Here is a 25,704-nt window from a genome sequence, read left to right as displayed (position 1 = left end):
GTTTCCTCGGAGGCAATATATTAACTGGGAAAAGGAGGTACGGACCGGAAAAACAAGATATCTACCTATTGAAGAAGCACTTGGTTTGTCATCACGTGTCAAGAAATATGGATCTGCGTCGATAAATAATGTCTCCTCAAGAGTTGTGTCAACCAAATCTCGAAAATTTAGCAAGCCTAAAGGTTAAGTATTCACCACCATCTTTTGCATTCATTTTCTTGGTTTGATTTGTCCTCTTCTTATACCTCTATTCTTTAGAGAAAAAAAATTCTATCATATACTCTAATTAATTTTTTTTCAATGATGTTGATATTATCTTTGAAAATGATTTCCGTTACATTGTCAATATTTGTAAAACTTTCATAGCAAAATTAATTTACTTTTGTACTACTATTCAATTTGATGTAGCCTATTTTTTAGGTCCGGGTGCCTCTACCATTCTTGAGCATAGGACTCGCGATGTTGTGAACGAGAGTCGCATGATGAATTCACCTATGACACACCCTTGTGATCCTGCTCTAGTTCCTTCCTGGAAGTAAGTACCCTACATGAATGCACATTAATTACTAACACAAGTTAACACAGGGTACACTTAGCTCCAAAAATATTTAAATTCCGCTCATCTCTGTTTTTGCATGCTAGCTTTTTGGATGACCCATCTTTGCTAGGTTGCCCATAGAATTAATGGTTACCTAGGGATGCCATTAGTATCACTAAAAAAATGAATAGGGCACTGTAGAATATATGTCTAACTATGGAAAAGAGTTCTGCTCAAACATAGTTGCGAGTCATGACATAATGATACTCTGAATATATAATATTTAATGAGATGGCAGTGAACTTGATTCCTATTATGTGTAAATTCCTTGAGGACTTGAAGTTACTGCCACTATATGTCATTGTATTATGGAATATGGACCATCGCATGTTTTCAGGTATGGGAACAAGAAATTGTAGTTGAGTAGGTTATATGTGAACCATACATTGTTTGTTTTCTATTTTTTCAGTTCTATAACTTAATGAGATTTAGAGTGAAAAACAACGTTTAGCTTTATGTGAAACTTTCTCTCTATGTTTTTATGTCTGATAAATTGCTTCATGGATCTTTTTGTGTGCTTGAAACTCAAATATGCTTTTGTTATGCTTCAAAAAGCAGAGAAGTTTCCATTTGATTATTTTATAGACTATATATATATTGAAGACCCTTTTTTTACTAGAATTTGCACCACTCAACTTCGCTTCCCTATAATAATTAGTCTTTTTTTGTTGCATTTTAGGGGAAGTTTTGACATCTTAGGTGCTCTAGAACTTGCACCTGGGATATTCCAGGCTCATCCTCCTTGCAGAGTTAGTCGTAAAGTGTATGAGTTCTCGGGACTATTGCCCGATACTCTTAAACTTGAACTAGTTCCGCGTGAGAATATCTGGCCAAGTTTATTCGACAATCATTGTCCTGGAAAAGAAGACATTGGACTGTATTTCTTCAAAAGTGAGAAAAAAAGGTCAGATTTACCCTATATATCTATCTTAAAAGGGATAAGGGTTGCAAAGTAGAAGTGTGCCCTTGCCCAGGATTGTTTTTAATTTCTAGAAATTGATTTGCATTTCTCATTATATGTAGGTTTGAGGGATATATCGCTTTGGTGGAGTTCATGCGCAACAAGGATTTGGTGATGAGAACTCTTATCGATGATGTTAAGTTGATTATACTTGCATCCACAGTCTTGTGCAGTGATTCTCAAAGTACATTTATAATCTTTATGTTCTTTTCTCATTTTCTTATTCTCTTTCAATGCATCTCACCTTGTGGATGTTTTTGTAGGATGGAACAACGAGCACTTCCTGTGGGGATTATTTTACCACATGAGACGGGATACAGACAAATGTGATGAAGGGGGAAACTGTGATATCTCAAGAAAATGAAGGAATGTTGAACATTGTTGTCTCGACAACTACCAGATTATATAAGATGACAAAAAACAATAACAAGGGAATTTGTGGCCAATGCAATATTCGAGTTGTTCATTATCATAGTTAACCATATAAAATCATTCAAATCTTGATAAATGAGTTCTCCTTTCTGTTTTTACAATGAATTAATGCTGATATTCATTTTTATGAATGAGAACCGCCTTTCTATTTAGAATGAAATCAGTTCTCAGTGTAAGAATATGCTTTGTTGACATTTGAGTATGTATTTTCATAATAGTTGGTTGATGCCTGGAGGGGGTTCTCAAATAGAGAGGCAAAAACATGCTTTCGGATATTTTACAACTTATGTTTCCCTCACAGATTCAGGTGCCATATAGCTATTTGTTCCCATGATAAGTCCCTGTTTATGGTTCGTGCCCTGTTCCAAAGTCATGGAGAGCCCAAAATCAGCAATCTTGACAGTTTTGGTGCCTACAGGGTGAATATTGCCATGCTTGTTGTAAATGCAACTGAGGCCTAAAAGAATATTCTTGGTGTGATTATTAACTGACTTGTCTTTTCTTGAATCTCTTCTATATGGGTCATGATTTAAACAATCATCTTACTTTCTTCTTTCACCTTTTTAATGAACGAGAATGATTTTCAGTTAACTTTAGCTAAAATTTAATTGATTAACTAATAGGTTAGATGGGCAATAATCATGAATATGCAGCAGAGTTTGAAATTGAACTAGCACACTTAACAGTTAACACTAATACATAACTTGTTCTCTTTATCTATTTTGGTCCTTTGAAATTCCACCTTTAGTGGATATTTCACCTAAATATTACATTTAATTATTATTTTCCTTCTTCAATTTTTTTAATTATTACCTTCATAACTTAGGAGTCCCATAACTTATACTATCTAATTTACCTATTCAATTGCTACTCTCGTCTCTTAATATCCATAACTTTCATTTTTTTCAAATGGAAAAGACGTTTTAAACATTAATTCTTAGGTGATGAAGCCTCTTGAATTTAAAGTGTGCACCCAAGAAGTGTGGTGGTTTTACATATGAATGTTGTGTATGGTTGTATGCAGAAAGTATATAACAGTCATTCCAATATCTTTACTATGAGTTAGTTTCTTACAGTGGATTGCACTTCCCATATGAAAAATCTAACAGTAGTTGCCGGTCTATGGCAATCAATTTCCATTTTTTTCCACGGAAGAGCACTCAAGAGAAGCTTCAAGCTAGAGTTCGAGCATGATAATAAAATTCACATGAGTCAAGATAACACTCCCCAAAACCAATAGTACTTGACAGGTAAACATTGTTTTTAAATTGGTGACAAAAGAGAGGACACAAATATGGAAAAGCACAACAGATGAGTCATAATAATAAGGAAACCATAGATTTCTAACCTAGCAATTCAATCATAATAACAAACTCAACTTTGCAACACAGATATAACAACTCGCCTTTCTTTATAAAGAATGTTGATCAACTATACAACTTTTTTTTTATTAAACTAATAAGGGGCTGCACGTGAGATCATCTTCGTCACACGTTGCCTACATACCCCCAAAATAAATCCTAAAGAGGCTTTGTTTATATATATATATATATACAAATCAATTCTTATTATGTATCTATCTATTGTCAGTACTCAGTACCCTTCCACAAGTTTCATTCTCTACTTCCTTCAGATCTGTCAATTGCCTCACGAATTTATGATTGCCGATCTTGAATGTTATCTTCTTGATTGGTTTGTCTAGAAGGGGCTTTGGATCCAACAATTGCCTCGAGAATTTATGATGGCCGATCTTGAATGTTATCTTCTGGATTGGTTTGTGTAGAAGGGACATTGAATCACTTTTCTTCTTCCTTGTCTTTGCTGTGTTGGCTACTTTGGATGAATTCTGCAGAAAAGTATGGTTCAAGAGCATGTCCGCAGTCCAACGCGTGCTCGGATTCTTCACAAGACATTTTTCCAGAAAATTTTGAGCCTCATTTGACAACTTTGAATTCTGAAACTTTGGTTCCTCAAACTCGATTTTGTCCAACACATCATCACCATCTGCGTCTTCCCACAGCGGTGTCCCCGTAATCAGCTCATAGACAGTACAGCCAAGAGCCCAAATATCAACTTGTGAGGTATACTCAGTGTTAATCACGGATTCAGGTGCCATATATCTTTCTGTTCCCCTGATAACTCCCTGTTTTTGGTTCAAGCCCTGTTCCAAGCTCACGGAGAGCCCAAAATCAGCGATCTTGGCAGTTTTATCCCTGCCCACAAGGAGAATATTGCCAGGCTTGATGTCGCAGTGAATAATTCCATTGTTGTGAATGCAACTGAGCCCTAAAAGAACATTCTTCGTGTGTTTCTTAACTTCAGACTCCGACAGTGAATTGCAGTTCTGAAGACGATCAGCAAGGCTTCCTCCGGAAGCATACTCGAGCAATAAGTTGTAAAGATTGACGTTATCTTCAAAAGAGACATTAGCTCCGAAACAGTGAACAATGTAAGGTGAATGTTTGAACATTCGGAGGATTTCGACTTCTTCTTTCAACGATTGAGAAGCACTGTAGTTGCATGATTTGAGGGCGATGAGAGATGGAAGAGTAACACCACGAAATAGTGCGTTAGACGTAGAAGCTAACGAGACAACACCGAATCCACCTTGACCAAGAGTTGTGCCTCTCTTCCACAATAACCCCGCCATTGGAAATCAAGAACTGGATGTGCAGTATCTTTGTAGAATATGATATTGTACATACTAATGAGAGTAATTTATAGAATATCTATTTGTTTATCCTATTTTGACTTGAGATGGAGTTTTAAATCCTAATAAAGTTTCCAAATATTACCATTACATAAAAGTTCTTACGAATTGCGTTTCCTAAAAGTTTGTTGAAATTACTTGGGCTTGAAGACTTTCCTTAAATTGTTATTTTATTTTATTTTTGGTTACATGAGCGGTATTAACAAATTTATAACGCATTTCCAGTCAACTTGATGAACCCTAGCTTCTTAATTCCTTCCTAAACAAGGCAGAGTAACGTTGTTGGTAAATATACCGATGAGTATGTTGGTTTGATGAAATAAATTATGCCAATATTTTGAAGAAAAAAAAAAGGATTGCCTTTATTGATATTCTTATATAATTTTATTTTATTTAATTGATGTAAACTGAAAAAGACCTAATATTTATTGGTTTAAATTTTAATTGTATAAGGTTAAAATAGGCATGGAGACAATCAATAAACTATTAAGAAGCCACCCTGATAAAAGTTGTAGGATCATCACGTCTTGTAACACATCAAATGCTACTTTACTGAATATTACAATTTCTGTAAGCAATTTTTATTTGCCATCAAATTCAACACATGTTTCTGTAATCCAATATTTATTCAATATAGTTAATTTGCCGTTAGCTCATTTCTTAGTTTCAGAAGAATCTGATGTAGAAGAACTCGAGCAGGTGGTCTTGTTCATACACTTACCAGATAGAAAGATATACCTGGGAGCAGAGTAACTCTGAAACTCAGGATAAAACTAATTGAATGTTTCTTTGATGTCTGGTACTATATGTTTTTCTTTGCACTTCGATTATCTTATTATTTTGTTATAGTTACACATATTGTCATGACCTTCTTCTGTTGGAACGTATGCGTCCACCAGTGAGCTAAAGTACCAGGTCAAACGTACAGAGGGAATGCAGTAAAGGAATTTAAACAACGATAATAAGAACAAGGAATTTTACGTGGAAACCTTCTTGCTCAAGGAAGTAAAACCACGACCTGTCACATAGGATTTTCAACTGCTTTCACTAATCACAAGCAAAAGTGAATACAGACTTCAAATACAACAATGAGACTAAACTCTTAATCTCCCACTAAGTAATAACTCTATTACTTACTGAGCCAAAGCAATGCATTCATTGCCCACTATATTAACTACCTTTAATTAATATAGACTTTAACACGTAAGACACACAGTAAACTGTAACCATGTTCTTACAACCAGTTCACATGCAAGACTTTGATACGTTTCTTTATGAATGTGAAACGAATCCTACAAGTTCTAGTACAATACAAGCTTTCAAAATATTAACACATTAAGATTGCTTTTCTTCAGTCTGGTCCTTGTTGTGTGTTCTTTTAATGCTTGAGCTCTGAAAATGATTCAATCTCTCTCTTTTAATGAATGAATGATGTTGTTTGTCTTGTTGAATATATCAATCACCAACAAGAGTTATTGATCATTGAACAAACAACCTCTTTCATTTCTATTGGTGAAGTACGCTGTCATTTTCACCAACCAGCTAACAAGACAGCTTTACAGTTGTACATCATTTTGAACTTGGACGAGAGCAATTCTGCAAGGGACCTGGTCCCTACATTTGTGAGGATCATCAAAACACTTTGGAATGCAACATCTTCCCTCCTATTGTTTCTTTTTTCAACTTGCTTTGAAATGCTTTTACTTGAACAGAGGATCTATCAAAAACATTCTCCCTCTACCTCCCAAGGTAGGGGGTAATGTTTGTAGACACTCTACTCTCCTCAGAACCCACTTGTGACTATGCTAGTTGTGTTGTTGTTGTTGCTCCTAACTTTTTGATGTAATTACTTGAACATTGGCTCCCGAGATGGTCTAAATGAGTTCCTAAAGGCAAGAGGGATAAATATTGAACTTTCTGCGTTCCTTCATGAATTTGTGATGAATGAGGATAGAATTGAAGTAATTGGATGTTGTGACGTATGCTTAGCTTTGCTGTGATTTTTTGCATGACATTTCAACTCTTCTTCTTACCTGTGTGTTTGCCTACGCCACCAATCAGAGAACTGTTGATTCATAGATGTTAAATGACACCATAATATTGTTTGTCAAGTCATTAGGAAATATGCAACCTTAAAGAGTTAAGTTGATGGACTTTCTCAGACATGAAAAATATACTGACTAGATAACTCAGATGGAAACCAAATTCGATATATATATATATTTGATAATAATCCAAGCATCTCTAAGTCCTTTAATGAATGGCTTTTGTAAGAAATGACAGAATTTGATACATGGATGTTTATGTAATGAAGACTTTGGAATACTTGTGGATGGTGTGCCACATGGCGGATGGCAGAATCCTTGCTCTTTAATTCCAGTAATTTGGTGATTTTGATCTCATAATACATTACACAGAAATTTGCAAATCAACTGGTTTTCATATTAGTTTACACCATCTACTCTGTCCTCTACTGAATATTCTCACTTTCACGCCCCAAAAACGACGGATTCTGAATCATGTAGATACTTGGATTGGCATAGCAACCGCGTGCATCAAAACCAATTCAAGATACCTTCTTACATGTATAAAAATGAAGAGTCACAAAATTCACTGGAGAATATACAAAAAGATACAAACAAGCAAAGACGGTGCCCAAAGCTCCATCAGGAGTCCGATTAATTACTGTCTCATTTCGTCATCCAGTAAACCAAAATGAGAAACATGCATACAGAGGCAACTAATGAAAGAATGATAGTATCCATAGACTTTTTCTTCTTTATTGCTGAAAGAATATGGTTAACCTGCGAAATTGAGAAAGAGCAAATAAGAAAAAAGGCTATAGATCCCATCTGTAACAGAAGTTTTCCACAGATATGTAACAATGTGATCTCACTGGCACTCTTTAAGAGAGAGAGGGGGGAGACGTCCCCGCCTGGGAGCAGGCCCTGTTTAGCTTTGGTACTTCACTTGATCTTCTATGATAAAAAGAAGCTACTACTTCTAAAATGATAATAAAAGAAAGCTCTAAAGAAGTGTTTCAAAAAGAAAAGGCAAAAAAGTATCCCGCTTACAGGATCACTTTTCTCTCAAATAATCTAGAACTTGCAGAAGTCTACAGACACCTCTATGGCACTAACAATACAAGATCTCAAAGTACTTTACGTTGACGATCATATTCCTTTTTAATTATCTAATTTTATTTTACCTTGGGAAAATGATCAAATTTGCCCATGTACTAACCAAAATTGAGCAAGTGTGTCCTCTATTAAACTGTCTTATATTTACCCCCACAGAGGAAAAAGTCTTATTTTGCTCTTGACCTCTACCAGATCTCCAACCTGAGGGTTAACTTTTCAACCATAGTCAAAAGTTGAGGGTTAAATTTGGACATGCTTTTTATCAAAGCATTTAGACGTGCAGAACACGTATTAAAGTCCATCAAATTCACATTGGAGCTACATTAATGGTGATGGAGAATACGAAACGATAAGCTAAACGAGAAGGGTATAAATGGACCAGAAGTCTAACGAAGTGCAAAATTAAGAAATTACACATAGTACAGGGACAACTTTGAACCTTTTCCCTTTTTTTCTTTATGGCAGTGATGTCTGGATTAACTTGCAGGTACTCCAATTAATAAGTGGGAACCTATTACTCTAACAGACCATGTAGTAAATCTGTTCACCAAAATCTATTTGGTATTCTGCCTGGGATCCAAACTGGAATCTCCAGGTTGGTGCTCCTAAGCCTCAATACCAAGCAATCCCTTGAGGACACTTGGAAGGATAACATACTCAAACAACCACTAAAGAGATTACTCATCTTGATCAGATCAATGAAGCAGCTGGTGGCAAATGCCATCACTATTTAGAATGAAAATTTAAGCTCTCCTGCTTCAGCCAAGCTCTAGTTATTGAATAAAAAAATAAATAGGGTGCTTATAACATAGTTTACATACCGTTGGGAGGCGACTGCTGACATTGCTGAGTTTTGAATTAATGCCACCAAATGTTGATCTTTGAAACATAAGTGTCTTTATTGTTTCTTGAGCTTGAGAAATCACACCATCCATCTATATCAAGAAGTCAGTAATTTCTTTTGATATATTATCAAGAGTCCGCAATTGAATACAACAATACACACAGCTATAAAACTAACAGAAAGAACAGCACCTGATTACTACAGTAAAATAAGTACTCTTAGAAATTACAATGTCCATGGAAAATTCAAAAAACATTAAGCGTAATAGTTTGGGTGCAATGTTTTGAAGCTATGTATATAGTTGCATATTGTTTTGGTTTCAAGTCTATTTTGGCCTCCACATTCATTTTAAGATTAACATATATTACACTGATTAAATCTTAAATTTTTTACTTTATTTAAATGTCTATATCTCATGTTTAGCACATCACCCCAACTATAATATGAAGAAAGCAAGAGATCCACATTGAAAGAGAAGCAAGAAACAGAAGTAAGTTTTTAAGGCAGCTCCAAGTGTTTGAGAAATACTTTCACATATGAAAAGACGGATCCAACATCATAACTAGTGGTGGAATTTTCTTCACATGACAAGGAAAGTTAACCAACATCAACATATCAAAGGAACTTTGAAATTTTACCTGTCCAGTAGTCCTATGGAGGGTAGCACGTTCATTAAGGAGTGCTTGGTCATGAGACCCACTACCATCTTCCAGATCTAACCTGGTTTGGTCGAACTCTCTAAAATCTTCAAGCAATGAAGCATGCTCTTTCTTAGCTCTGTAACTTGAACGGATCCGATTAAACTCCTACAGTCCAACAAGAAAGTTTTTTAAGTATCATTACCTTATTTGATAAGAGGATGTTTTACCAATCATGCTATTATAAACATCAGAAATTGTCCATTGGGACATGCAAACAAGCTGCTATTAAATATTTGGGAGTTGTCCAATGACACATGCATCTCTTTAAAAAGTATGATTCCATGATCAGATATTCACTGATTCCCATTACCAAAATTGCATATCATACTTGAAAATTTTCACTGTTCAGGCTACCCTGGTTTACTTTGGCAATGAAATCACTGATGTCTGTTAATTCCAACTGTTCTCAGCAACACAATTAAAGAAGTTACTCCAATCCAAATCATCATTTACCCACAGACTCGTTGGTTAGTTGCAACTGTTCTTCAGCAACACAACTAAAGAGTTTACTCCATACTCTGTCAATTTGCTAGAACAAGAAATTGTCAAGAGACGATTCTAAAAGCATAACTCATTCTTCCCCTTAGTTCTCACTGTGAATAAAACTGCTTCTCAACGACCTTCTTATAAATTTTGGATCTCATCAAACTTAGCATGTTCAGCAAATTCCTCCACTTATCGAAGTTCATCTTGGACTTATTTGGCCCTTCAGATTTCTAAATGATAATACACCATAGAGCCCATACTCTTTATTAGTCCAATGGTTGTAAGGGGTGCTGATAGCCGTGACAATACTGACAAGTGACAAGGACCTCTGTCAGTGTTCCAAGAATAACTATAAGGTGAAATAGACCCCATTATATATTAAACTACTTTTCAAGGGAATGTTTGTCTTAGGAACTCCGAATATCTAGCTTCCCCAACATACCATAAAAAAGGTCTAGCTTCACAACCAATGCTGAGCTTCTAGTAAGGCATTATTTTTTTATTTTTTTATTGTGATGACTAAGAAATTAGTTGTTTCAGCTTTGAAACTCGGGAATAGTGGGCTAGCCCTTATACCCTTCTCCACTTAAATACCAGATTTGATGCAAGAGCGAGGTTTCAAACTCATATGTGAGTCTATCATATATTTTATATTCTACTACCATTGCCTTTGAACCAAAGGCCTATGCAACAAGGCATTAGCATTTTGCTTGGCACATAATTCCATTACCACAAAATATCCATGGCTTGTAGTTGCAGAATCTGTGTATAATAGAGTTGCATCAAGATCCATCGGGAAAAATAATTTAAAGTACCTGAAAAAGATCTTGAAGAATTTCTTGATGGCGAGTCAGTGTATGAGAGAAGATCTCAGATCCTCCCGATGAAACCCATGCTTGCATTTGTGAATTTACTTGTTGAAGTTGCTTGAGCAGCTGATCTATACTAGATTCAAGATCATTATCATTAGCATTACCACTTTTGTTTGAAACAAATCTACGATACAAATGCATCTGCTCATCCAGCTGAGCTTCAAGCTTCCTTGCCTAGTTGGATATGTAAAACCGGCATAAGAATTTTTCAATATATATGAGGGGGCGAAAAGAAGCAATTAACACGAGATTTCAACAGAAGCTTCACCACATGACAGACAAGATCAATTTTCCAATGTGAACCTAAGCTGAATCAAGCAAAAGAAAAGAGGATCAACTTAAGTTATCCCTACCACATGCAAACTGTTTGTCATGATTCTAGCCAATTCCACACCATTAGAGAACTCTTCACGCAATCTTATCATAAGCTCAAACGAACAACTATGCTTAGACTAAGCAAAAATAATGGTTTTTCAGGGATCCTACATTAAGCACTAAATTCTAAAGAGAGACCGCTTCAACCTAGCACAAACTTTCGAATACTCATAAAATGCTTTCTTCAAATAGCAACCAAGAAACTCAGAATATAAAATTCTGAACCCCCCAAAAGAAAAGTGAGAAACTCATCTTTACGCATGCTATAAGTTCCCAATCAAAACTGCTCATATTCAGTTTTCTTTAAGTGATATGGTCTCCTAATGGCTTAAAAGCTAATATAAGTTGGCAAAGCTAGGACCTCCCAGACCCTCATCCTTGAGACTCTGCTGGACTATATCACCTCCAAAAACCAAGCTCATCCTATCCCTTGACAAATTCTTTAATTTACAATGGCCCTGATAACTAAATAAACCTGTGGTAAAGCCGGGAACATTTTAGCAGATAGAAAAACCTAATTTTGCATGGCTTCAAGTGTGTCATCCTATTTCATATAGTCCTATCAAATCTGTATAGTTATCTAAGAAGGATCAAATGCACTGTGGGTCAAAAAGGGATATTGATAGATTATAAAAAGGGGTAAGAGAAGAGGGGAGGAGAAAAGAGCAATGAAATGCCTGAATAAAAAGAACGAAAAATTGAATTTCAAGAAATGAAAGGCTGCCTGATAGATTATTTTCCATTTGGCATATAGTTTTGTCAAATATTTCAATCGTTGGAGCTAATTACTCCTTATGCCCATTATTTTTTTAAATCAATAGTTACTCATTATGCCTAGGGATATCCCAGTGCAGATTAGTTTCAAATTTAAAATGATAACATGAGTGTCAGAGTGTGATACAACGATTTCACAATGAAAGACTCAGCATTGGAAAATTTGTTTTGGCTGTAATAAGATCGTAGGCTTTGGCATGAAAGCACATATTAAAAGGTATACTTGGATCGTGCAAAAATGATCATGTTTTCTGTGACAAGGTCTTAAAAGTACAATAAGGGGAACAGCTTCATGTGCAAATCATTGACAAAGCTAATTTGTCAAGAATCCCAAAAACTTGAGTTGTACCTTTCTCATTCGCTTTTCATATGCAATATTTCAGGCCTCTAGTAGCGTGGATTTGGACGAAAATCAATCAAGTTTCAGTCAAAACCACTTACATAACTATTGATACGGTCCTGTTCAATCACATTACCAAGCGCCAATATAAGTAGTTATAGTCCAGATTGTCAACAAAAAATAGAACAATTTTGTATTGCTCTTTTTAGGTTCCACTCGAATGGAAAGCAAGAAGACACTCCATTATGGTTAATTTCTAAGATTTACCCTCCAGAGTAAAAAGAAATATGATCTGCAATAATTGCATTACACCAAACTATCCTCCCTATGCTTCTCTTGCAAAACTTATGCAATAAAAAACTACATCTATGGGGAAATTAATACACGAGCTGGACCAATAATCCCATGCTTCCCTTTTAGAGAGAGCAGCATTACATCATGAAGTTTACATATCCTAACCAGCAATCCAATGAAATCCAACAACTTAAAAGCAAAATCTAATCCTATCAATGCTGCTTCCTAGAATGGTTCCAGGGTCTATATTCACAGTAATTCTGGTTGCTCGGGTCATTGCACCTTTTGATTCTGGTAGAGTATTGTCAGATCGGAATAAACATTTCCGAGTAGTTCTACCTCTAAATCTCCCTCCGTAACTACAGGATCACAAAACATATCCCAACCCCCATAGATCTATTCAATTTCATTAATCAAATTCATGTAACATCATCCAAAATTCTGGAAAATTGCACACCGACAAAACACAATTGTCCTTGGAGAAATGTTATACAAGTTGGAACAATACAGAGAAGATTAACATAGTCAATAAGCACAAATAGAGAACTCATCTAAATCATTGTTTACGTAAAATTAAAAACAGAAATTCGATCTGAAATGATGAATTAATGTTGTTACCTGCTTTCGCAAGGAATCCCAAGAGGTCGGAGGATCCATGAGAAAGAGAGCAAGGAGGATCGAAGAAGAATTGCAGAAATGGAAGATTCTAGAATCCCTTTCTCTGCAAAAATGGAGAGAAGAAGAAGAATGAGGAAATTGTAATTTGGAGGAAACAATAGGGTACAGCGTGCGTTTGGTGGGGGTGAGCCGTCAAAACAAACCGATTTTTTAGCCAAATTGTCTCGAATTTGTCCTTTAAATATGTAAACTTGGACATTTTTTAATTTTTTAAGATTGTTAAATGGAGCATTTTTAGTGGAGAGTAGACAAATAATGGATTTAAAAACTAATGATAACAATTAAAAAAATTGGAATAAATTAATCGAAGAATGGTTAAACTCGATTGGTTTGATTCTAATTATTTCAAAAATCAACTGAGCAAATCGGTCGACTTTTCTTTCTTTATTTTCTCAATTTTGGCAATTTTGGCGCAAAACAAACTACCAAAGAGATTGATTCTTTTGACGGATCCGAAAGTCTATCGATTTTTGTTGTACTTTTTTATAGTCACGTAAGTTTTTAAGTCAGCTATGTTAGTTAGATTAAAGGTGTTCCACTATACTACCGAAGGATATGATATAGGTGGATAAAGTTGTTACCACTTAACCAAAGTGGTAGGTAGCACTCCCCTATGTGGCAAGAATCCGAATTAGCCAAGCTTCAATATAGACAACAGACACCAAATTAGAAAATAAAAAGATATTCCACTTTAGCAAACTTGAAGGATTAAAGATGCTCGAGATGATCTCTAGAGGACAAAATCAGATCCTACTCCCATTGGCTAAAAACTCAAAGCGAACCATATTTAGAATTATTTTAACTAAATACTCTATATTAGTAATATTTTCATGCAATCTCCACCTACCAATTTTTTATTATAAGGATGGAAAATTTCAATAAAAGAGATGGTTATCTAATTATACTTCACTCATGAATATGGCTATAGATGTCAAATTTCAAGAAAAGCAGAATAAGCTTCTTCTTTTTTCCAAGAAGTACGAAATTTCATATTGATTAAAAATACAGTAAAATATTTGAAAGGAATTAGACTTGACTTACCATACGCTAAGGTGAAAAATACTAAAGTTACAATTTTACATGTCCATTTATATATGGCATGTCAATGTATTAAAGTTACAATTTCACAGTATGGTCCCTTACATATACATGTGATGTTAACAGGAAAAATTTAGAGCACAAATGCACACTTGCCCTGCATCTATCCTACAGACTTGTGATCACCCCTTTCATACTTTGATTCGATCAAGACGCTAATCTCTTTTGTTTATGCAGGTTAGTAAAGTATGTTTTCGCATTTCAAGGGGAGTACTTGACAGACGAGTGGGAAACACAAATAAGAAAAAAGGAAAACAGTCGCTCTCTTGTAGTCATTCTATAATGGTTTCTAGGAGATGTCAATTTCCCTACATAATTTACTTTCAGTCAACAAGTGGAACGACCTTAAAACCAGTTTCATTCTGTTATGTCCATCGCAACATTGACGGTGCTAACATCAGTATCATCCTGCTTCTCCACCATCTCTATATCAGTATCTCCGTTTAAACTGCAGTGTATTATCTCCTCTCCAGGAATCTCCGAAGGGCTAATATTGTGGGGCATATTGCTTTCTGTTGTGCTTAAATTGCTAGTACCCTCGGACACAAATTCTGTACCTGTTGGAAAATTGTCATGTTTTTCCTCAGCACTGTGAAGGTTACCATCCCTTAGAAATGATGGCACTGGAGAGGGTTTTCCACCTTCGGGCTTCCAATCTTCTTGAAGTTCACTCCTTGGAACATTACCAGGATTCTGATGCGCGGAAGAAAGTACTCGTTTCATCTCTTGGAAAAAGGCCTCCAGTGGAAGGAGGTTCCTTTTTAACGCCAGACTAGCTGGCTGACTTGCTACTGCATTAAATGAATCTTCACCATAGTCAGAAAGTACCTTGCACATCTGCAAAACCAAAAAAAAAATAAAGCACAAACACCTACTTCACAACCCTTGCTGTGAAAATATGTTTTTTCGTATTCCGGCAAATATGCATTGGTTGCAAGATATGAGTTGTTGTAGCTGCACCTTACAGTTCTACATGTATCGACTATTTTGTCCCTTATGCAACAAGAAATGCATGTAGGGACATGCTTTGGCCTAATGTTTCTGTTATGCATCATAGATTAGATTTTATATGTGGTGATACTTCGAATATCTACTGCCATGTAACTTTTCTGTCTTTCAGCCCATAGGCTAGCTGTATTAGGTAAACTTTTTGCAGGTTTCCTTTCGTCCATCGATTTGATCCTTTACTGCATTATTTTATGCTCAATTTTTAGTTTTGCCATGAGTAATAATAGAACTTACGTATTTGAAGTTATAATAGTGTTTTGATTAAATAAATATGAATAAAATATCACAGGGAAATAATACACATAAAAGCACTTTTTCATTAGATGTACACATAATTTATTCATATAACATTTTAAAATTTCTAGCCTATGAGATCATTAAATTAGTGTTCAAATATTGTCAATTTTTTAAAATTCAATAACTACATTTCGTTCCCAACTTCTGTTTCATATTTTAAAGCTATTTAGCCTCACATTTTCATTGTCTTCTAAACATTCAATCTTTGATATCAGTTTAAATTTGGCTTTGCTTTCAACTGAATTTCAAAATTGATTGTCGTCACTTTGATGTTTGTATAAACTCAACATGCTTTCACTTTCTTGCATTGGTTTTATCTAACGTAACCCTAATTCATTTATAGCACAACAATATCTGTGAATGAATGGTAAAATGATGGTTTTTTACATTATAAATTATAATAAATAACTAATATACATGTTGTCTTAAATTAGAAATTGACCTTAAGTTGGCTATCCCTCGCCATTTCATAACGTCAGCTCTTCTTTATTTAGTTTCTCTATTGTGAAGAAAAACAGAATATGTTTTGGTTGGAAAACTGTCAATTTCTCTTCAGACAAAAATGAGATATTCAGGCAGGTATTAAGAGTAAATTTTAGGAAAAATTACTCTTTCTTCAATTTTATTCAATATTATTTTATTGGGAATGGGCCTGTGAACTGCATGGGCTATTCTTTACAGTTATTATGCATATAAGCTGAAGTCCTGAGATATGTCCAGGAACAGAATATTCACCTTATTGTAGAGCTGAGCAACACTCAAACGATCCACTTCACCATCACAAGCAATTTCAGAGATTCCCTGTGGAGCTGCATTCAGAAGTGCGTAATGGCATGCTAGTCAGTAGCTTCTTGATGCACTAGAGAAGCTTCAAGAAATGAATGACTATACTTACAAATTGCAATAAGTTTTGGGAAATTATCAACCATTTCAGTGCCAGCTGCCTCAACACTTCGACTTGGTTCGTCTACAATCTTGGTGTCACACTCCATCTCTTTCCCAGGCAGTTCATGAGGTTTTCCGCAACCCTGAAGGAAGCACATGGATACAAATAAACCACATAAATACAGCTTTAATTACCCTCAAATGATCAAATCAATCAATGCAGGTGCAAATCCCAACTATTAAAACGTAAGGAACAAAATGAGAAACAACAATCACAAAACATGAAAATGAGCAAAATCAAACTACAAAAGTCAAAAGCTGTTCTCAACAACAAATATGAACAGCAATATATTTGGGATAAGTCATGATTTATCTACCAAGACAGGTAGAAGGAAAAGACTGGTCCGTCCTTTGACAACGAGAAAACAAAGACCAAGCAACACATGAAATTCTATTCCTTTAAGCTTCACTGAAAAAGTCAGTAGAATGTAATTTCTAACACACCCAAAGGTTCTTTCTCAAGAGAACATCAAATTTCATAGGCTCTATTAATCATAGAGAAATGTAGCCTTTTATATAGTTGGGGACACCACAAGGTTACATATTCAATGATTAAGAACTAGCCGGAACATGAAGTTCCACACAAGGCTAGCCTGCTAACATGGAATGACAATGGAAATATACCTAGAGATTACAGGACCCCAATCAAACCAGGTCCGTAGTTCTATGGCTCTTAAGGAGCGAGCATAACACTAGATCTACAAGTCTTAGTTTTTCTTCTGAGACGACATGACACCGGGAGGGAAAAAAAGAAGGAAAGAAGACGAAACCAGGTTTGTTATTACCCTCTTTGGATACAGATCAATGACTGATAGACTTCCAAGTATAATCTAATGAACTCCAACATCAGATATTTTTGAAAATTTAAGATGACTTACAACAACTTCTCTCTGATATTCAGCATTAATTGCATTCTCAAGAAGCATCACCCTTTTCCTTATAAATTCAACTTGTCTTCTCTGCATCTCTCTAAAATGATATAACAAAGACGAATCTTGATGAAGTTGGGTTCTGTTTGAAGGATCGCTTGTGCCATGTGAGACTTCATGGTTAGTCTCATCAGCAGCCTTCACCTGATTTCCAGTAGTTCCAGCATTAACTGTATTCAGACCATTTGGTGCATGATAGACTCCTGGAGCAGAAACTTGTGAAACCCCTGAAGCGGGAAGCACCTGAGAAGCTCCAGGAGCAGGAGGAACTTGCGGCTGAGAAGCACCAGGCACAGGTAAAGTTATGGAAGGAAGATTCAGCTCTTTACAGACAACTTCTTGGATTCTCAACTCTTTGTCATCGATAATAGCTTGCCATCTTCCATAACCATGCCTGCACAAAATAGAACACTTAGCATATTGTGCACAATAATTGAATTAAACATTTGGACTACTGCCCTGGAATTTCCACAGTCGAAATGACCAATGATGCATCCAAAAAGAAAGGCACAATGAAAAAATGCCACAACACTGTGTACACAGACAACTTGCATTTCAGAGAAAGAAGTAGAGGATGATGGTTGAATGACCACAAAAAACTCTGGCATAACTAAATGAATAAACATAGATTATCCCTTACATTAGGCTCCAATTATACAAGAGACATCTTATCAATCTTTTATCGTTTAGTAACTTCCCAATTGGAGCAGGGAACGGAATCTCAGGCATTTGTTCATTCATTGTGGATTTGCTAGGTAGATATGGACTATGTTGGGTAGTGACTGAAGATCTGAAGCAAGCACTGATTAGCTTAGGCAGAATGATGTGAAAGAGGCAAAAACAACAACATACCCAGTGAAATCCCACAAAGTGGGATCTGGGGAAGATAGAGTGTACGCAGACCTTACCACTGCCTCGTAGAGGTAGAGAGGTTGTTTCTGAAAGACCCTCGGCTCAAGTGCAACAAATCCAAGTAAAAAGAAGAAGAAAATAATGAATAACAGTTGATAAGAAAATATGTTGTTTATTATATTTCGATTATCACACTATACGTACTGTATATGGTGGATAAGATGGAAGGAAATCGTAAGATCTCTAATGGGAAAAAAGGATCATCTTTCATCTTTCTCATGCAAAGTTTAGATGTCTTCACGTTTACACTTTTGGGACAAGAGGGACATAGTAAATGACAGAGAAGAAATCCTGGAATATGGAGCCATTTTAAGTATAGAAAGAGTACAGCAAGCACACTTGAACATAGCTAGCACCATCTTAGCATTGTTGTATTTAAATAAAATTACCTTTCTATATTTTTAAAAAGCCAAAAAGGTCAAATTTGCCCCTGCACTACCCAAAATTGAGCAACTTTTCCCTCTGTTAGACCCCTACCATTAGAAAAAACTCTGGCTTTTGCCATTGACTTATAAGAGAGCCTAACCTGACGGTAATTCTAAACCATAGACAAGATGTAAGGTGAATTTGGGCTTCTCTCGACAAAGTTGGACGCATGAAATTCCCCATTTCACATTGGAGCTCTTGTAATGACAAGCACAAATACGAGATACTTTGCTAACAGTAAGGATATGAATGGACCAAAAGGCAAACGGAAGGGGAAAATTGGGAATGTCAGATGGTACTGGGCAATATGGGTACTTTTTCCACAAAAAAAGTGGAATCAAGGGTATCTTACAATTTGGTAGTATATCTATATTTCCCATGTGTGTGTATAATATTTCATTCCAAACCCTGCTCCCTCTTTTTTGGATGATGAATCCAAATCCTGCTCATTTTAGAAATCATGTCAGGGAAGTTTCTGGATTTTCTTTCCATAGACATTGTCAGAGTAGAATGAAGATCATTAAGAAGTACTCTATCAAGTATGCAAATGCAGTGAGTAATCTCTGTTCTTTCTTGAAACCATTGAGCAACGTTATGCTACTTAATATTATCCAAAATTGAGCAATGTTATGCTCTGTTAAACTTTTGGTCTAATTTTACCGTCATAAGGAAAATATCTCATGTTCTCCCTTGATCCCCAAGGGTACTTAAACACGAGGGTAATTTTAAACTGTGGTCAAAGTTTGATTTGTAAATATGGACCTCTATTCTTGAAGAATTTGGACATGTAGAGTCTGCTCATTTTATATTGGAGCTTTCTTAATAGTAAGGGAAAATGAAAGGCCAATTTGTCAAGGCAAGGATGTGAATGGAAAAACCTAACAAAGGAGAAAATTAAGCAATTTCAGATGGTATAGACACAAATTTGAATTGTTGCTAAGAATAACAAGAAGTTGTCTGTACTTTTTATTGGCATAAAAATCCTAGTAGGTCTAAAAGACTCCTAGTTGTACTGGATAAAACTATCATTTAGTTATTTTCCAACTTTGGTTATAAAGATCCTCCTAATATTTAGGGTTTTGTTTTCCGTACACAGCTATGTTAAACTACAGTTATGAAAATAATCTTTAGAACTAAACATAATTTGTTCATTATTTCCTTATACTTTGAGTTATCTTTCCTACTCATTATGAAACAAAATAGGTTCATATTTCTCTGTCCTTTGTTAGAATTAATTTAATCTAACCAACTTGATGTGCAATTTGATTCCTTTCCACAAACAGAGAAGACTCTTCATGGTACTATCCACAAAAGATCCATTAACATATTTTCTGATAAAGCCCTTCATACAGGGGCGGATCCACGTGGAGGAGTATGGGTTCATGTGAACCCATGCACCCCTCTGTAAACTGTGTGTAGCACTGGCATTTTCCTGGTGAACATCCATGACAAAAATGTCACTTATGTCACATCTAAGAATTGACTCCAAAATGGCCCATCACTTTCTAACTTCATGACAGATCAGAGGAAAAAAAAAGAAATGAAAAGAAAAGATTGCATACTTTAGCACTGCCCGTAGCAGCAGCAAATCATGATCTTCCTTCCAAACACGTCCACCTTTTAATCCAGGAAACCAAGACACAATGTCCTTGGCAAAAAGAGGACTAGTTGTCTCTTCCGAGAAAGCCTTGACCTGAAATAACTAACACTTTGTGAAATTTTAAACATCAATCTATTAAGAACTGTAGCTGATATGCTCGTGTCGTTGACGAGGATATCAGAGATCACTTGAAAATTTTAGCAGCAGTAAAAACTCTACATGAAAGCCGTGCATATATGACAGCCTTGCTAATACAAGAAACTATCAACATAGGAATAAGAAGTAACATTGCATTCCATCAGGCTATACAAGGATACATTGGAAAGTATCAATTCATGGGGAAAAAAAGTGAATGTCCCCTTTGTCTCAAATGTGAGATCAGAACTCCCGACTCGTGCAAAAAGAGCAACTTGTACTTACTTCCATGCCCAAGTATTAAAAAGAGCAGAGAGACATCCAAGGTCAAAAGGTTACTACATTAGGAAATTGATGAACCGAACGCATTTATAAACCACACTCCCTTGAACTTTATAAATTAGGATTATAATTTCCAAACACAGGTGTATAAATGAACTCATCTTTGTTTGAATTATCTATCATCGAAAATATATTATGACAAACAAGAATTGTCAAACTCCAACATATGAAAGCTTATAATCTGGGCCTGATGATCTACACTCTTTATGAATTTACCTGAAGTCAAGCTGCAGGCAGCAAAACTGTAACAAAATAGAGAATTGTGGGTGTTCTTATTAACTTCACAACATCTAATTTATTTGCAGTTACTTACAAAAAATAATTAAGAGAATGACAAAGTAAAACAATTCCTAAGCTATCGCCTATTTACAATTAACTCTCCCCCTCAAACTGAAGTATACAAATCATGTATTCCCAACTTGTCTCAATATACAGTATTATAGAATTTCTAAGAGATTTAATTAAGATAAAACCAGTTGACCATCCCAACTAAAACACAGTCACGATATCCTCACTTTGCAACTTGGAACAAAAAATGACAATCAACTTCTATATATTTCATATCTAATGGAACACTGGATTTGATGTAATATATAGTGCTGTTCAATTAAAACAATATAACTTCATAGGCTGACATTATCGTACTCCAAACTCTTCAAGTAATTGTTTCAGTTACACAACTCATGCATGGCTAAATCCATGGCTCTATACTCTGCTTCTGTGCTCGATCAGGCAACAATATTATGTTTCTTACTCTTCCAGGAAATCATGCTTTCTCCAAAAATACACAATAAACTATTGTAAAACCTTTTTTCTAACGTTGAATCGGCCCTATATGACTTCCATCCTAATATAGTAGTCCTCTCCCAGAACTCTCTTACGATACTTCACTATTCTAATTATAACATTCTAATGGATATCCGTTAGTGAGTCCAACAACTGACTTACAACAGTCATTGGGAAAGATGCAACCAATGTAGTACTCTTCCAGAAAGAAAAAAAAAATGTAGCGCTCCCTAAATTTCAATCTTTTCTTTCAAGACAACAAAATCGAAAGAGCATTTTGGTACATTACACACGTCTTTAGTTTAAGACCACAAGATTGAAAGTCTCACTTTCTTAAACTTCGTGTTTAGTCAAACTAAGACACTTGAAATGGAGAGAATAACAATTAGGCAGTTAAGTTTGCCAGCCAATCAATGATGTCGTCCAACATTTGGAAAGAGTTTCCCATCTCCCAATAATAGCTTGACATTAAGATCCATTGACGTGTCTACTGGCTTACAGTCAAGTAATTTAGTTTCTTCCCAAATGTCTATCGCATATTTTCTTCATGATATGATATGTAGGATGTCTCATTTAAAATGGGTACTTCATTTACAAGAAAGTACGTTTAAGCCTCCAAAAAGATTGATGCAACATATCATGAGAAGGCGTAAATGACTAAAATGATGCGAAAAGATATGCCCGGGCATTATCATTCTGAATGATGTAAATAAAACGCCAAATTGTATCTGAATCTCAGTGCAAAAAGAAACGAAGGTAGAATATAAATTAGAACGATTTTGATTCAGGAATTGTCTTCATTGGAAGTAATGAAATAACAATTACCCTTACTCAGAGGATCAGAAGAAGACTTTATCTTAAAATGTCAGTAATCAATATGTCAGTTGATGTTACTTTACACAGTGCATCATCTCATTTACCAGTATGGAGGTATCTATAAAGAGCTACAGTATATGCGATATATTGAGCACTTCAAGCTACTTACTGTTTGGAAGGTAAACAAGCTGAATAAAACTTTTTTCAGAACTGAGAATATTTTCTTCTAGAAAAACTCCTAAACCTTGAAAAGATTTCAAAGTTTTGGAAAGCAAAAACCATCAAACAAACACAGCTTCATAACATGGAAAAGAAAATCTGCCATATTCCAAATGACACTAGATCTTATCTCACTTTATGAAGTTCTGTCAACCTTTCAAGTGATTTTGGTTGGTGCAGAAGAGTAGCTTCAGCTCAGATCAAGTAGACATCTTTCGTATAAGGTGTTTTATGTTACTTCATGTGAACAATAAAAAAAGACCTATGCTTACTCTTGAACATTGATAACTTTGTTTTCCTACTTCCACAAATCTACCTATATTCTTCAGTAATAAAAGCCAAAAAAATCTGCCATTCTAAGTCACAGGAATGGCTACGACCTACAAATCTGATTGTGAAGTTCTTTTATAGTATGTTAGTCGGAGTTAAGTGTTCTTTCTGAGGTCCTTCAAATTTTTAGCTCGATCTACTTATACTTCATTAGTAAACGGGTTGCACCACACTTAGTTGTTGCAAAGATTGCTTACCTATTAAAAACCCTTCTCTCAAATGCATGCCGCATCTTAAATATTGACCGTATAAATAAGCCCATATATCCACATTAGGCTGTGTAGTCATATAACAGATCAAAAGAAGCACCAGGAAAGTAGGGACAGTTTACAAAGTCCCACTTAAAAGTTGTTCACAACTAAAACAGCATTGACCAATAGCCACCAACCTTGTAGTTCAGCAAGTTATCTGATTTAAAAAATTACCTTGTCTCTTATGAGAAGCAAGACTGCAATCCTCAATAGCACATCGGATATTCTTAGTCCTTCTTTTGGAACCCCATCTGCAATCCAAAATTTTAAATGCTTTGACCCAATTGATGCGCAGAGAGGAGGGGAGAGAAATTAAAGCAGTAAAAAGTGGACAAATAAGAACTTCACGAGAAAGACGTAAAGAACAAATATAAGTCCTTCACCTGTAAATGTTGGTGATTCAGTAATATCTTCAGCAATATGAGACAAAAACAGAAACCCATAACTGCATGACAGATGAGAAGTAAATAAATTATTTTCCCTTTCAAACAAATCAAGTGTAGCTACTAAATCAACCGAAGCGGGGGGAATACAACAGTAGGAATTTGTCAAAATAATACCATATGATAAATCACAATATATGAGAAGCCATCAAGTTATCAGCTACAAGTCTACAACTGACAGAGAAATCAAATTTAAGTTCATTTGACATCAACTTCTGCAATAACCGAAGTAGCATTCCAGCTTGTTGGATGGTTTATTTGTTTTATTGAAACTGGTAACTTGTGTGTTTTTCTCAAATGAACCAAACAGTACATAGGCTGTACCGTCTGAAACCAGATTTACAATGTGACTCTAACACACTGAAGCTATTCTGACCATCAAATGGAATCTAGCATATCAAGAATTTCTACAGTTTCTCCTGAGTAGGGCTGTTTACCCCAAAGTAAAAAGCACAAAATACAGTTCAATTTGATCTTTTGCACAGAATTGTCCAAATTCTCAAAACATCTAGAATTTCTTTCTTTCAAGATTGTCCACAAAATGCTAGCTGGGACGATTCTTCATCTTTCTATATCCTATATCCTTTGCCCAAGTCCTACTTCCTCCCAACTCACAAAGGTTTCAGAAATCTTGCATGGCATTATCCAAGAGATGCCTCTAAGAAAATTAATAAGATTAATGAAAATCCTTCACGATTGTTCTCTTAGCTTGCAATGAAGAAAAAGAAGGCTGTCTCTACTCTTTCACCACATAAATAACATCTGGGACAAAGAGAGGTCCCTTTTCTCATCAAGTTTTCCCGGGTAAGTACTGCTTCTTTTGTAAGAAGCTAGACAAAGCAAGCTATTTAGTTGTGTTGTTACTTTAAATACAAATTTGTTTTGATTGTTACTAGAATTTTGTTGTATCGTATCGTTTCGTTAAATTCATCGTTATTTAATGATGAAAAGTCTCATTTCATGTAACAACCAATTTGATGTGATCACATTGTTACCCTTTTTCCCTCTCATTTTGGCTTTGGTTATTATCTAATAATCCTATTTAATCCTTTACCTAACCTTTTTATTATAGCTTTACCTTGTACCCTACTTCTCTTGTAGGTTTATCCTCCAAATTGTTGATGTGTGACATTATGTAACGAGAAAAACGGTTAAATCCATCCAAACATTGTATTCCTCAAAGCGATACAATACTACACAATACAATATAATATGATATATCATGAAACAATATATAACAACTATCCATTAAAGTTATTATTGTGCACAACACCTCAATATTCAGTAGGCATGTTGTTACTGTACACAACACCTCGAAATTCAGTAGGCATGTTGTTACTATGCATGACACCTCGATATTCAGTAGGCATGGACAATATAAGAGAGAGGCCAAGAAGATCAATGAAGAGCCCCTTTAAAGAACACCAAGAGATCTCCTCTTTCTTTCTTTTTTTGAGAAGGTAACAGTCAAGAGATCTCCTTTTCATTTATAAAAAATTGCAATCATGATTACCAGGCATGTGATGCATTTGATAAGAAGGTGTCACCAAAACTTAGAGCGGTGGAGTGTTGGCTAGTTAAGAACTCTCATGTTCAGAAGATGAGAGTTGCAAAAATAAGGATGTTGAGGAGGATGTGTCGGTGTACAAGGAGAGACAAGATTAGGAATTAAGATATCTGAAACATGATAAAAGTGGCCTTTGGTGTGGACAAGATGAGGGAAGCGAGACTGAGATGGTTCAGGCATATGAAGAGGAGAGATGCCCTAGTAAGGAGGTGTGCAAGGTTGGCAGTAGAGGTCGGCCAAAGAAGTATTGGGGTAAGTTGATTAGACACGACACACCGCACCTTCATCTTATCGAGGACATGACCTTAGATAAGGGGTTATGGAGGTCGAGGAGGGTAGAAGGTTAGTAGGTGCTCGAATGTTGTCTCCCTTCATTCCAGTTTTTTTTTTTTTTT

General features: G+C 35.6%; 3 protein-coding genes across 6 annotated transcripts in view; all 3 read right to left on the bottom strand.

Moving 5' to 3' along the window:
* Window positions 1-3,567: 3,567 nt before the first annotated feature.
* On the bottom strand, window positions 3,568-4,641 carry LOC102594908 (serine/threonine-protein kinase ppk11-like). Its single transcript, XM_006353649.1, has one exon. The coding sequence runs from the start codon at window positions 4,639-4,641 to the stop codon at window positions 3,568-3,570; it is 1,074 nt and encodes a 357-aa protein (XP_006353711.1).
* A 2,393-nt stretch (window positions 4,642-7,034) lies between these two features.
* Window positions 7,035-13,362, bottom strand: LOC102578556 (Golgi SNAP receptor complex member 1-1). The gene is made up of 5 exons (XM_006353600.2): window positions 13,146-13,362; window positions 10,688-10,918; window positions 9,324-9,491; window positions 8,663-8,776; window positions 7,035-7,505 (listed from the first exon to the last, which is right to left on the bottom strand). Exons 1-5 carry the CDS (start codon window positions 13,182-13,184, stop codon window positions 7,392-7,394), a joined length of 666 nt encoding a protein of 221 aa, XP_006353662.1. The 5' UTR covers window positions 13,185-13,362; the 3' UTR covers window positions 7,035-7,391.
* An 828-nt stretch (window positions 13,363-14,190) lies between these two features.
* Window positions 14,191-25,704, bottom strand: part of LOC102578233 (CHD3-type chromatin-remodeling factor PICKLE) — a 35,995-nt gene continuing 24,481 nt past the window's right edge. For 3 of the 4 annotated variants that reach the window (XM_006353599.2, XM_015311423.1, XM_015311424.1), the window contains exons 25-31: window positions 23,683-23,744; window positions 23,474-23,550; window positions 20,383-20,513; window positions 17,432-17,876; window positions 16,504-16,636; window positions 16,344-16,417; window positions 14,191-15,140 (exon numbers count right to left, since the gene is read on the bottom strand). In XM_006353599.2, the coding sequence (XP_006353661.1) occupies window positions 14,661-15,140; window positions 16,344-16,417; window positions 16,504-16,636; window positions 17,432-17,876; window positions 20,383-20,513; window positions 23,474-23,550; window positions 23,683-23,744 (1,402 nt within the window). In that variant the 3' untranslated portion in view covers window positions 14,191-14,660. The remainder of the gene's footprint in view (window positions 15,141-16,343; window positions 16,418-16,503; window positions 16,637-17,431; window positions 17,877-20,382; window positions 20,514-23,473; window positions 23,551-23,682; window positions 23,745-25,704) is intronic. The other variant, XM_015311425.1, reaches the window with a different exon arrangement.

The sequence above is a fragment of the Solanum tuberosum genome, unplaced genomic scaffold (genome assembly GCF_000226075.1).
Source record: "Solanum tuberosum cultivar DM 1-3 516 R44 unplaced genomic scaffold, SolTub_3.0 scf00158, whole genome shotgun sequence".
Classification (NCBI taxonomy): domain Eukaryota; kingdom Viridiplantae; phylum Streptophyta; class Magnoliopsida; order Solanales; family Solanaceae; genus Solanum; species Solanum tuberosum.
Note: the sequence above shows the minus strand (reverse complement) of the source record. Positions and strands in the feature narration are given on the sequence as shown.

Excerpts from the sequence above, each read along its gene's own strand:
- LOC102594908 (XM_006353649.1), bottom strand. The coding sequence starts at position 4,641 with ATGGCGGGGTTATTGTGGAAGAGAGGCACAACTCTTGGTCAAGGTGGA.
- LOC102578556 (XM_006353600.2), bottom strand. The coding sequence starts at position 13,184 with ATGGATCCTCCGACCTCTTGGGATTCCTTGCGAAAGCAG. Across the intron at positions 10,919-13,145 it reads GGGATTCCTTGCGAAAGCAG|GCAAGGAAGCTTGAAGCTCA; the intron begins GTAACAACATTA and ends ATATCCAACTAG. Across the intron at positions 7,506-8,662 it reads TCAGCAGTCGCCTCCCAACG|GTTAACCATATTCTTTCAGC; the intron begins GTATGTAAACTA and ends TCAATTTCGCAG.